Source organism: Schistocerca gregaria, chromosome 7 (genome assembly GCF_023897955.1).
Source record: "Schistocerca gregaria isolate iqSchGreg1 chromosome 7, iqSchGreg1.2, whole genome shotgun sequence".
Classification (NCBI taxonomy): Eukaryota; Metazoa; Arthropoda; class Insecta; order Orthoptera; family Acrididae; genus Schistocerca; species Schistocerca gregaria.
Window position 1 is genome coordinate 205,256,733 of NC_064926.1, and position 12,696 is coordinate 205,269,428.

General features: G+C 40.8%; 1 protein-coding gene across 8 annotated transcripts in view; it reads right to left on the minus strand.

Annotated features, from left to right (window-relative positions):
• LOC126281595 (mediator of RNA polymerase II transcription subunit 25) overlaps positions 1-12,696 on the minus strand; it is a 175,332-nt gene that overhangs the window by 69,949 nt on the left and 92,687 nt on the right. For all 8 annotated transcript variants that reach the window (XM_049980681.1, XM_049980688.1, XM_049980685.1 and 5 more), the window contains one exon: positions 9,867-10,029. In XM_049980681.1, the coding sequence (XP_049836638.1) occupies positions 9,867-10,029 (163 nt within the window). The remainder of the gene's footprint in view (positions 1-9,866; positions 10,030-12,696) is intronic.

Genomic DNA, 12,696 nt, shown 5'->3' on the forward strand with positions numbered 1-12,696 from the left:
GTCAACTTGCGTGGCGCACTATTATTTATGGTGTGAGTTAAAAAGTAAGTACCAAAGAGGATGGGATGCTATTATATGTGTGATCCCAGACAAGGAAGTATGTCAAATTAGCCCGACAATTTGATGACCTCACCTTGGATGGTGGGGATTTTAAGGTCACACAAAACTGACAACCTGAAATTGCCACTTATCCAATTCCAAAGTCAGGGCAACTCTTCATCACTCTCTCAAGTGGGCAGTATTTTTCATAAATTGAGCGGGCTAAAAGTTACTTGCAGCTGCCCCTTGATCAAGAATCACAGAAGACACCCCTTAATGAAGAAGCACAGAAGACATTGGTTGTCAACACGCCACAAGCTCTTTAGAAGTTTTAATGTTTGGTTTTCGGCATGGCACTTTCTCAATAGTTCCTCAAACAATTGCTTACAGATGTTCTAGACTGCATTAATTATTTAGATGATGTTGTTGTCACTGGGGCCACAAATGAGGAACATTTACATAATCTGTTCTCACACAAGCCTTACTCTCCATGCCTTGCCTCACCACTTTCCAGCTGTGGAACCAGTTGGCAGCAGCTGCTGATGTCTCTGAATGGGACTTGGACAATGTATTAGCACAGTGCAATGTCAACATCTCTGAACAGCCTAAGCTTTCAAAATGCTCAACGCCACCCAGCAGGAGTATTCTCATATAGGCAAGGTAGCACTTGCAATCTTTTTGCATTAAAAAAGTCCCACAGTTTTCTCTATGTAGCCAAGTTCCACTTAGTCGGCTGCTAAGCCTCCTGATCAAGTGGCCCATCGGGCACTGATCCAGTGTTCAGTCAAAATGAGGCCCTTTGTTTCCACTTAGATAATGAGGGCAGCAAACTGTGGACTACTTTCCCATCAATGGATCATGAATCACTGGCACCTTGGGAAAGGGTACAATATTGCAGGGATGGCCAGATTAGGTACACAGTCACGACTTTAACCCCCTATAGAACTATTTTCACCTCTGTCATAGGCTCAGTCTTGTGGACTGCATCTTCTGATACAAAGACAAAAACCCTCCACAGGTGGTTCTTCCAGAACCCCATCAGCCAGATGTCTTGCATCTCCTGAATCATTTAGGGTGTGTGTCGTACCAAGATGCTTCCCAGGCTCTATGTCTTGCAGCTTTGGGAGAGGATTCATCTTGATTTTGCCAGCCCTTCTCTGGACACCATCTGGTTGATAGTCGCTGACACTTACTCCCAGTTTTCCTATAGAGTTAACCAATGTTCCACCATTGTTAAGGTCATCATTAAGACACCATATACAACAATAAACCTATTATAGAGGTGGGGGAGAGGGGCATTAGAGTTCCAATTGGGTATCTGATCCAGCCACCCCTGCAGGATGATGTGCTTTCTGCAGTACTATACCCTTGCTCTTCCCCATAGGAGGCCTTCCCTGCACAGCTGGGTCAGATAATGGGCCCCAGTTCTGAGAACAGCTTTTTGCCACTTTTTGACAGTAAAATGGCATTCAACACATCATATCACCAGCTTTCCCATCCCCAAACCAATCGGAAAGCTGAGAGATTTGTTTGCACTTTCAAAACTCATATGAGAAAATATGTTGACCATTCGCTTACAAATGATGTTCTAGCCCTTTTTCCAAGTTCATATAGGGGTACACTGATTGACAAAAGGAACGGTTGGGGGTGTAGAATCTAGCAGAGCTCTTTCATGGCCACCAGCCATGCATACTCCTAAATTTCCAGCTGCTGACACAATTTGCACCACCCACTCCACCATCTCCAGACTTTACGGCAGGCACCTGAGTCTGAGTGCGAGGTTCTGAGCATCAGGACAAATGGATTCTGGCAGTCATTTGAAGCTAACGAGTCACTGTGTGTTCATCTTGAACACAGATAAAAGGACGGTAACCAGTCATCAAAACCAAATCCACCTGCGGCTGGTGGTCAACCATCTTCATCCCCAGTCACACTCCAAGATGCTCCTTGCGACAATGCCATGTGTCATTTCTCTCCTTCCCCATCTCCTCCTTTTCCCACTAGAGCTCTGGAGTCTTCCCTTCCTCCTTATCTGCAGTCTAGTACATCACCCGGTGCACTCATCACTCTCCTTTCCTCAGACATCCATAGAGGACCAGACACGGGGGAGCCACAGCAGTTGGTGCCACCAGACCGTCCTGAGCAGCAACTGGGGCACCCCAAACTTTTTGAGCCATACATGGAAATGGAGTGGCGTCCAGCGCCCTCCTCATCATTGCCATGACCCAGGTACTGCCAGCAAGTGGGCTCCTTCCGGCCACACACCCCTGTGCTGGAAAACCAGGAGCTGGTTCAGCTTGCCTGCCCCTCTGACACTTCCACAGACATCACTCTTGTCTGGCATGCCCATCGGCATAAATAATGAATCTGGAAAGACAGTGTCAGTCGTCGAGCTGCCGCACGTGCAGCAGCATTGAGATACAGTAGATCAGTTACGCTGCGTTATTTTAGGAGGAGTAGGCGTTCGCATCTTACAGTTTTTAAAGCAATAGACAACATTTCTATTACTACCAATAATTACATAGGCACCCAAGTCATCTTGCATGGGCCATCAGTGTTTTGCGGTGCAGGTTTGAACTTCACTCTCGCTAACAAGGTTACGAATGAACATGGTAATGGCTGGGTCACTGTTGCTCTTGTACGTGGACCAGAAGTCGATAAAGTAAAAGGGCTAGATAATTTCAACACACGTGATGTCATAGCTTATCAGAAATTTCAGATTTGTGAAGTTTATAACAGAGGTAAGGGTTCATCGTATTACATGTCGACTATGCCTTTGGTTCTCAGGACCAGGAATCATTGTAAAATAAATGAATTGGAATCTGTCTCAGTGTGGGTGAAACGTGTTCTGAGAACAGCTTTTTGCCAGCAAAATGGCATTCAACACATCATGTCACCAGCTTTCCCATCCCCAATCGAATCAGGAAGCTCTTTTGACAACTGTAAAAAGATCGCACTCGTTGGTGAGTAAGTGTGTAAGGCACTTATTGCAAGATGACTGTCATGTAACTGTGCATGCAGTTTCAGAAGAACTTAATTTGAATGAAAGTTGGTGCTACCAGTACGACCCTCACACAAACAGTCAAAGTGCTGAAGGGCAGATTCATAGGTCACCAGCCTCGCAACAGGTCAAATGACAACCTTCAAGAACAAAGCGAATGTTGATCGCAATCTTTCATAGTGAAGGAGTAGTCCACCACGAGTATGCACCTCCAGGTCAAACAGTGAACCAAACTCTTTACAATGAAGTCTTGAAGTGTCTGCGACAAGCAATTAAATGTCGCCAAACTAATTTGTGCTTTCTCAGAACTGGTTACTGTATGACAATACAATAACTGCTTTTTTTGTCTGTTACCAAGTATCTGGCCAGATATTCTGTTACTACCATCCCATATCTGCCATACTCACCCGACCTCACGCATTATGATTTTTTTCTTGTTTCCGCGAGTGAAAAGGCGACTGAAAGCAAAGCTTCATCAAGATATCACAGACATCCAATTGGCTGTGACAAATGAGCTTACAAGCATGACAGTTGAATATTTTCCTGCTTGCTTTAAAGACCTAAAGGAATGTTGGCAAACGAGTATAGACAGCCAGGGGGACTACTTTGATAGGAGCTAGAATCATTACCTGGTAAGTGCAATTTTCTAGTTTAAAAAAAAAAAAAAAAAAAAACTGTTCTGGAACATTTCTGATAAAGGGAGTACATGAATTAAACTAGAGCAGCTCCTCAAAAATATTAAAATACTCATTCCGATTAAACTCACAATGCTTATTTAAAATTTGTATTGGAGAGCACTTGCTGTTGTTCCAGAGCATATTTTAAATGAATAGTGTGTGTTTAATAAAAATGAGCATTTTAACATCTCTTAGGAGCTGCTCTAGTGATCTGATACTTTGACATTGTATGTTAAACATGTAATGCATTGATATGCTGAAACAATTCATTCTGGTGTTTTCTTGTGGGAAAGAATATGGTAAAACTGTGTCCTTGTGGCCCTTTCAAGCTCGCCCACAACACATCAGTAATCAAGAATGACAACAAGATAGAGCATGACTGAAGAAAGTGACCCCTGCTAACTGCAATGAACACAGTGGTGGTGATATGTTCCCTCTCTGTCCTCCACTTTTTATCTACAAGGGGCATTCAATAATTAAAGAGACAAATTGGTCTGGAGAAAAAAGTGCTTATTTTTACAAAACAATACTTTTTCTACTTTTCAGCATAATCTCCTTGAACATTTATGCATTTGCTCCAACAGGCTACAAGCTTTTTTATTACGGCTGCAAAGAACTCTTTTATCTTGATGTTTGAATCAATTTCCCACAAACTTGTTCATGTCCTCGTTGTCCTGGAACCTCTTCCCACATAATGCCTCTTTCAGTACACCAGTCAAATGGAAATCACTAGGTGCTAAATGACGACTGTAAGGGGGATGAGGCAGTACTTCCTAGCCCATTTTGTCGATGGTTTCACAGGTTAGTTGAGCAATATGAGGATGTGGAGAATCACACCTTTCCTCTGAGATCCACGACATCTCTCTCTCATGGTTGGCTTCACCTAGTTTAAAAGCAAATCTGAATAGTACTGAATGTTCATTGTACGCTGCTCTTCGAGGTAATCACAAAAAATTGGACCTTTAGCATCCCAAAACACTGTCAACATGGCTTTTCCTGCTGATGCTTGGGTTTTGAATTTTTTGTCGACAGGTGAGTTGGTGTGCTTCCACTCCATGCTTTGTCTTTTTGATTCTTGCTCATAACAGTGAACCCAAGTTTCATTACAAGTTAAAATTTTGTTGAGGAAGTACTACCTTCTCTTTCATAACGTTCCTTTAACTCTGTGCACACTCCAAACCTTGTTTCCTTGTGTAGTTTTGTCAACTTCTTTTCGACCCATCTTGCACATATTTTGTGGTACTTCAGCTTCTATAGATGACGTTATGAACTGTACCAGTACTGACTTGAACCTTAACAAGTATCATTTCCACAGTCACACAGTGGTAGGCACAAATAATGTCATCAATTAAACTTTCAAGTGAGGAAGTTGAAACTGCAACTGGTCAGTCAGAACAGTGTTCGTCAGTCACAGAGCCGTGACCATTTTTGAACTGCTCTGAAAAATTTGCACAATTAATACTATATTCACCATAAACTTTAGACATTCTACAGTATATATTCACTGGTTTCTCACCTTCAGCAAGTAAAAAAGAAATAACAGAACGTTGTTCAACTAATTTGAATGTTTCAAGCAGACTTGCCATCTTGAAATGTATTTTTGAGGTTATAAACAAAACAATGTTGATACATTAGCTGATCAGGGCTTGTCCCAGTGATGCCAACTTAAAACGATAAAAGTACCAAATTTGCCCTACCAACAGTTTTCCCCACACCAGTTTGTCTCTTTGATTATCAAATGATCCTTGTATTTCATAATCTCCTGATGTACAATGAACTTACCAACATTGCAACATCTCCTTTCTGTCCTTTTGTATCTTGCATTTTATTTGTTAAATTACTTCATAATTTACTGATGTGCAGCTTTCTATTATACACCAACAGCCTGATCATTACAATAACTGTTTTATCTTCTCATCTACTCTCCCCATATTTTACTATTATTAGCTGTGGAACACTTTCACTACCCTAACTTAAACTGCCAACATTCTTTTCCTAGTGTTTTTCGATTTAATATGATAATTTAATTATGTAATTGAGCATACAGCATGCCTTCTGGCAGGTGTCCACCTATGTCTATCTCAAAGAGCAGCACCATAGAACACACAGTAGTTTAAATGACTCAGTACATGACTGTATACTCTGTGATGAGATATTCTCAGCCACATTTTTCCTTTTTATATTATATTTACTGTAAGTAAATGGAAGTTCTTACGAACAATATTTTTCTGGGTATAAATGAAACCTGACATATCATTGTATAAATTTGCAATTTAGACAATTAAAACAATTTTATGTGAACAATGAAGATAACTATTGTCCATATTTGGCCTTGTCAAGTCTTATAATAATACTAAATGATGTAAAATCCGTGTTGGAATGTAACAATATCATGAAAAGGACGCTTGCTATTCACCCATATTGTGGATATGCTGAGTTGCAAATAGGCAGAGCAAAAAGACTGTCATAATATAAGTTGTCACCATCAAGGCCTTTGTCGAAAATAGACCCCCCCCCCCCCCACACACACACACACTAGTGACTGCAGTCTCTGCCAGCTGAAGCCACACTGGGAGCAACAGCAGCAGTGCATGGTTGTAGTGGCAATTGAGTGGGGGTGAGGAGGAGGTTGGTGCAGGGAGGGGGAGGAATAGCAGGATAGGGATAGCAGACAGTGAAGTGCTGCTACCAAGCATGCAATCATGAGGTGGAGAGAGGGTAGGGCAGCTAGGTGCAGTTGGGAGGTTAAACGGAGTGCAGGTAAAAGTTGAGGATAGGAGGGGAGTTGTGGAAAAGGGGAGAAGTAAAAAGACTGGGCATATTGGTGGAATAAGGGCATTGTAGTGCTGGAATGGAAACAGGGAAGGAGCTGGATGGATGAGAAAAATGACTATCGAATGTTGAGGCCAGAAAGATTATGGGAATGTAGGATATACTGTAGGGAGAATTCCCATCTGTGCAATTCAGAATAGCTGGTGTTGGTGGGAAGGATCCATATGGCACAGGCAGTGAAGCAGTCACTGAAATGAAGGATTTCATATTTGGCAGCTTGCTCAGCAACAGAGTGGTCCACTTGTTTCTTGGCCACAGTTTGTCAGTGGCCATTCATGCAGACAGACAGCTTGTTGGTTGTCATTGCCACACGGAATGCAGCACAGTGGCTGCAGCTTAGGCTTGTAGATCACATGACTGGTTTCACAGGTAGCCCTGCCTTTGATGGGATAGGTGATGTTTGTGACAAGACTGGAATCAGTGGTGGTGGAAGGATGTGTGGGACAGGTCTTGCAGCTGGGTCTACTACAGGGATATGAGCCATGAGATAAAGGGTAAGGGGATGGGAGCAGAGGTTGTGTAGGGATGGACTAGTATATTGTGTAGGTTCAGTGAACGGCGGAATACCCCTGTGGGAGGTGTGGGAAGGATAGTGGGCAGGACATTTCTCATGTCAGGGCATGACGAGAGGTGGTCGAGACCCTAGTGTAAAAGGTAATTCAGTTGCTCCAGTCTTTGCTGGTACTGAGTTACATAGGGAATGCTGCTCTGTGGCTGGACGGTGGGACTTTGGGAGGTTGTGGAAGACTGTAAAGATAAGCTAAGTACAAGTTTGGGAGGATAATTACGGTCTGTGAAGGTCTCAGTGAGACCCTCGGTACATTTCAAGAGGGACTCCTCATCACTGCAGATGCAACGACCTCAGGTGGCTAGGGACTTCTTGGTATGGAATGGGTGGCAGCTGCCGAAGTGGAGGTATTGCATGTGGGTAGTACGTTTGATATGGACAGAGGTACTGATGTAGCCATCTTTGTGGTAGAGGTCAACATCTAGAAAGGTGGTTTGTTGGGTTGAGTAGGACCAGGTTCAGAAAATGGGGGGAGAAGCTGTTGAGGTTCTGGAAGAATGTGGATAGGGTGTCCTCACCAGATCACAAATATGTCATGAATGAATATGAACCAGGTGAGGGGTTTAGGATTTTGGGTTTTAGGAAAGTTTCCTCTAGATGGCCCATGAACAGGCTGACATAGGACAGTGCCACACAGGTGCCCAAAGCCATATCCCAGATTTGTTTATAGGTAATGCCTTCAAAGGAGAAGTAAATGTGGGAGAGGAAATAGTTGGTCATGGCAATTAGGAAGGAAGTTGTTGGTTTGGAATCAATTAGCCGTTTAGAAAGCTAGTGTTCAACAGCAGTAAGGCCATGGACATTAGGGATGTTAGTGTACAGGGAGATGGCATCAAAAGTGATGAACAGTGCACCTTGTGGTATAGCAGACAGAAACTGTGGAGAGTCGGTGGAGGAAATGGATGATATCTTTTGTATAAGAGAGTAGGTTCTGGGTAATAGGCTGAAGCTGTTGGTCTACAAGAGCAAAGATTCTCTCAGTGGGGGCACAGTAACCGACCACAATGGAGTGTCTTGGGTGGTTGGGTTTATGGACTTTAGGAAGCACACAGAAGGTAGGAGTGTGGGGAATGGTAGGGGTGAGCACAGAGATGGACTCTGGGGAGAGGTTCTGTGATGGGCCTAAGGACTTGAGGAGAGACTGGAGATACTGCTGGATTTCTGGATTGGGTCACTGGCAAAGGTTTGCAGATGGATGTATCTGACAGCTGGTGGAATCCCCCACCCCTACCCTGCTATCCATCCCCTTCCTCCTTACCACCACCCAGTTGCCACTCCCATTGCTCGCAGTGTGGTTTCAGCTGCCAGAGGCTGCAGTCGTGTGTGTGTGTGTGGGGGGGGGGGGGGGGTCTATTTTTGACAAAGGCCTTGATGGCTGAAAGCTTGTATCGTGACAATCTTTTTGTTGTGCCTATCTGTGATCCAGCATCTCTGTTATATGGTGAGTAGTAACTTTCCTTTTCACAATTTTCTTATAATAATACTATCATATTACGGAAGGAAAGCAAAACATTGGATGACAAAGGTGTAACACAGAGGAAAATGATAAATCAGTGGGGGAAAAAAGAAAAAAGCCTTGGAATTAAATTAATTGTGATAACATATTTTCATATTAAAACATTGTGATCAAAAATACTGTCATAAAATGGCATTGAGCTCCTGCAATATGGGACAATGTGCCCTTGTAGAGCCTCAGCATTTCTGTTATTTTTATCCACTACCTGTACCTATTAAAATACCTGATAATTTAATGAAAGTTTGTTACTACTCACTGTAAAGATGACTCGCTGAGTTGCACAGAGCCAAGGCAAAAAGACTTACATATCAGCTTCTGACCAAATCCTTCTTTACACACACACACACACACACACACACACACACACACACACACACACACGACTCCCATCCTTGGCCACTTCAGTCAAGCGTGTGTGATGTGTGCTTGCTTGCAGAATGTATGTGTGCTTTTCTTTTTTGAAGAAGACTTTGGCCAAAATCTCATATGTAACAGACATTTAGTTGTGCCTGTTGGCAACTCAACATGTCATCTTTATGCTGAGTAGCACTATGTCCTTTTCATAATATTGTTGATATTACAACCTGGGCTTTCAATTGTTTCAAAACTGTATTGTTCACACACAATCAAATACGGTATTAGTCATAGGTAAGCTACAAATAACTGACAAGAACTTAAGTAAAAATACTTCACATAGAATACAGAGCACCAGGTTCAATTTCCTGTATGACATGCATAACTGTAGGAAATTCTCCATCAAACTTGAACATTGTTTTTATTTATACTTTCTGTAAAAGCAACATATACTCCTCAGCTCCATATTTAATTACAATATTCAGTTTTTTCTGTGTTGTTTTGCCCAGATGTCTTTTCCCCAAAAATGAATGTAATGTCATTTTCAATAGCTCTGACATAACAATATAAATTCAGCTCAAAAATACAGGAAAATGTGTAATAATTTCTCAGTAGCTCCTGGGCTGATTTATAAAGCAAGGAGTACCTAAATCATAATATCTGTGCATCCTCAAGTAAGTCTAAAATCACAGGTGATGATAATGCACCTTACTTATTTTTTATGGACTGTGATTGTCCTATTATTGTTTGATAAGGGAGAAATAAAGTGTTCCTCTGCAAAATGTAAAGTATATAGTTCTAAACTTTTTTTACAAAAATGACTACTAACAACAATCAAATACTACTCTGTAAAGTAAGTAATATGAACTAATGACTTACAAATCCAGAACTCATAACTTTGGTCAGTGATTCAAGAGCTTCACAGTTCTGTGGATGGAAGAGAACAGACTTCGAATTTTTCAAGTAAATTCCACCAATATTTCCAATTAGTTGTTTTGGCATCAGCTGCATTATAAGTTTCTGTGGCCATGAGTCGGCTTTCCTGCAAGAAAAATATATTAGCTGTAAGCATCAAATTTGTGTTACTAAGATTTCGTTATAAATAGAGTAAAATCTCACTGCATCACTCTCACATCACACTAGACACTTGCTTTTCTTTTCCTGAGTTCTGAATCATTTTTTCAGTATGTGAACTTCATATGTCAATTGTTAAAAGCACTGCGATTATGGTGCAAAATATTTTTGAATCCCTCATGCTGAATATTTTAAAATAGTGCCAACAAATATTTTGGATTACATTGTATTGTATGACACAATGGAAGAGCTTAGGAGGGATCAATGAACATCACTGCCAGAAATGAATTATTGTAGTTTTTCACATACAGTGGTATATTAATGTACAGCTCTCAGGTTTCCAGTTGGGTCAGTTCATCTAAATGGTGTGACATTTCGTTAAGCGTCACTCTCATATCTTCTGTCAACATCACTTCGCCAGATGACAATGGGAGTGTCACTCAGTGAAATGCTGCACAATTCTGACAAGTAATATGAACTAATGACTTACAAATCCAGAATTCACAACTTTGGTCAGTGATTCAAGAGCTTCACAGTTCTGTGGATGGAGGAGAACAGACTTCGAATTTTTCAGCTTCATTTTACTATGCTAGTAACCTGAGTGCTTTACATTAGTTCAAGTCATCAAGAAAGACAATATGATAAAATAATATATAGTTGCGGGTGGAATAGCACTCTCTCTATTCTTCCCTCCCAACCCCTTCCCCCTCCCCTAAATTCCCAAGGCAATACTTCAGTTAATTACAAGAGCTTGCTGTATTGAGTGCTAGTTTACACATGCCCTGATATTTAAGCCCATTTTTGAACCATTGTTGCTAAATCTATTTTCTTGTTTTATGACTTATATTGGTCTTCAGCCATTCTAATATCCTCAACATAATCCTCCATTTTACCAAATTTCAATGATGTCACCCCTTTGCTTTATTCACTCTGGCATGCCATTCCCAAGAAAGAATAAAATAAATAAGCTGTACACAGACACATGCACAACAATTGATGGGAAAAGTGATAGATTGATGTGACAATATATGAAATTTGCCAAATATAACTGAAGTGCATGTCATGCTAATGAACATGTGACTAGCAACAAATGAACAGTCATATATGTGTTTTTTTCATCTAAGACAAGAGTTCACTTCAAAGCAGTTAAATATCACAGTTATTATTAAGACAATTAAAAAAATATAAACTAAAAATGATAGAATTGCATGAAATTTGTTGTTAGGTCACAGTAATATCTTACTGCATCCATCATTTTAATTTTCTACTTCTGAGAACATCGAGTTGAAACTTCAGTGTATGAATTTTTAACTGATGAACATTTTATGTCCTAGATCTTTATTCTACATATTTTCTTTCTCGATGAAGTTAAAATAAGACTAAAGTGGTGAAATGGTCATTTATTATCCAACAGAAATGTGCAATGCCGTGATGACAAAAGAAATAGGATTGATGTTGTCACCCAAAGAAATGTCCCCACAGCATTTGACATGCATCTAGTGGCAATTTTAAATCCAGCAGATGATCCTGTTCAACTATATAAATTACCCACCATAGAGCACAAAAAACATAAACGTTAAACTTTCCACAAAAATAAGCTGCTGCTAAAAACTGAAATCAGTGCCTAGCTTAAATACCACAAATTAAGGAAGCTAATGGCGCTCTTAAAATGTGTTAAGATTTCATGCACATTAAAATAACTGCTCAGGAAATCTCGACTTAAATAGAAATTATGTTGATGGATAATTTCTCAGCAGTAAGATCAACGAGTTAACTGTTCAAGTGTCTGAACAGCTCTTTACGTAATAGTATTACCTGAACACTAAGAGACTTGATACTTGGAATGCATTTATAACCTGAAAATAATATTCCTATCACCTGCAACTTTGTGTTCCTAAACAATAAAAACAAGATAAAGTAAATATACAGGCTGTGTATTTGTTCAGACATATCGTCAAGCACCGGTATGACAATCAAGAATGGAAGAGCAGAGAGGGCTGTGAGATGATATCAGCCAATAGTACCCTGATAGACTCCTCCCTAGGTCACCACCGAGATAGAAGCAGCATCTAGCCCAAGAGAATAGAAGTGCCCCTCTGCCTGGTCATGGGCCATGTTGAAGCAGAGCCAACTTACAAATGCTACAGCACTGACTCAGAACCTGTATCGATTCATCTGTATTACGAATTGCATATACTGAAGAGCTTGCTTAGGTTTGTCTGTCGCTCCTTGCTTGGTCGCAAGCAATAATCTCAAGTTAAGTATTGTAATCATTTCCTTTCGTAATAAACTCCACTAATACGATTTGCTTAGTTGTTGTCTAGAGTTCTGAGAAAGCAGCTTTCCTTAGACGAGTGGGTAGAACACAACATTGGTGACGAGGTGTACCACGAACCACGAGCCAACAGCCACCACTGCCTCCCTGTTTTGACTTTTTAAGGGCTATTGTTTTGCTAGCGCCTCAATTCCCTCTTATCCTTTCTTTGCAAGGATGTTTACTTGCTTTAATAGTCTCTTATTGTGTTTTGTTAATAAGTGTTTTCAGGGGAGAGTTACAGAAGTTTTCCTTGCTTTTGTATTTATTTTTCTTGCTTGCCTTGTCTGTTTATTACATTTCTCTCTTCCAACATGCCCA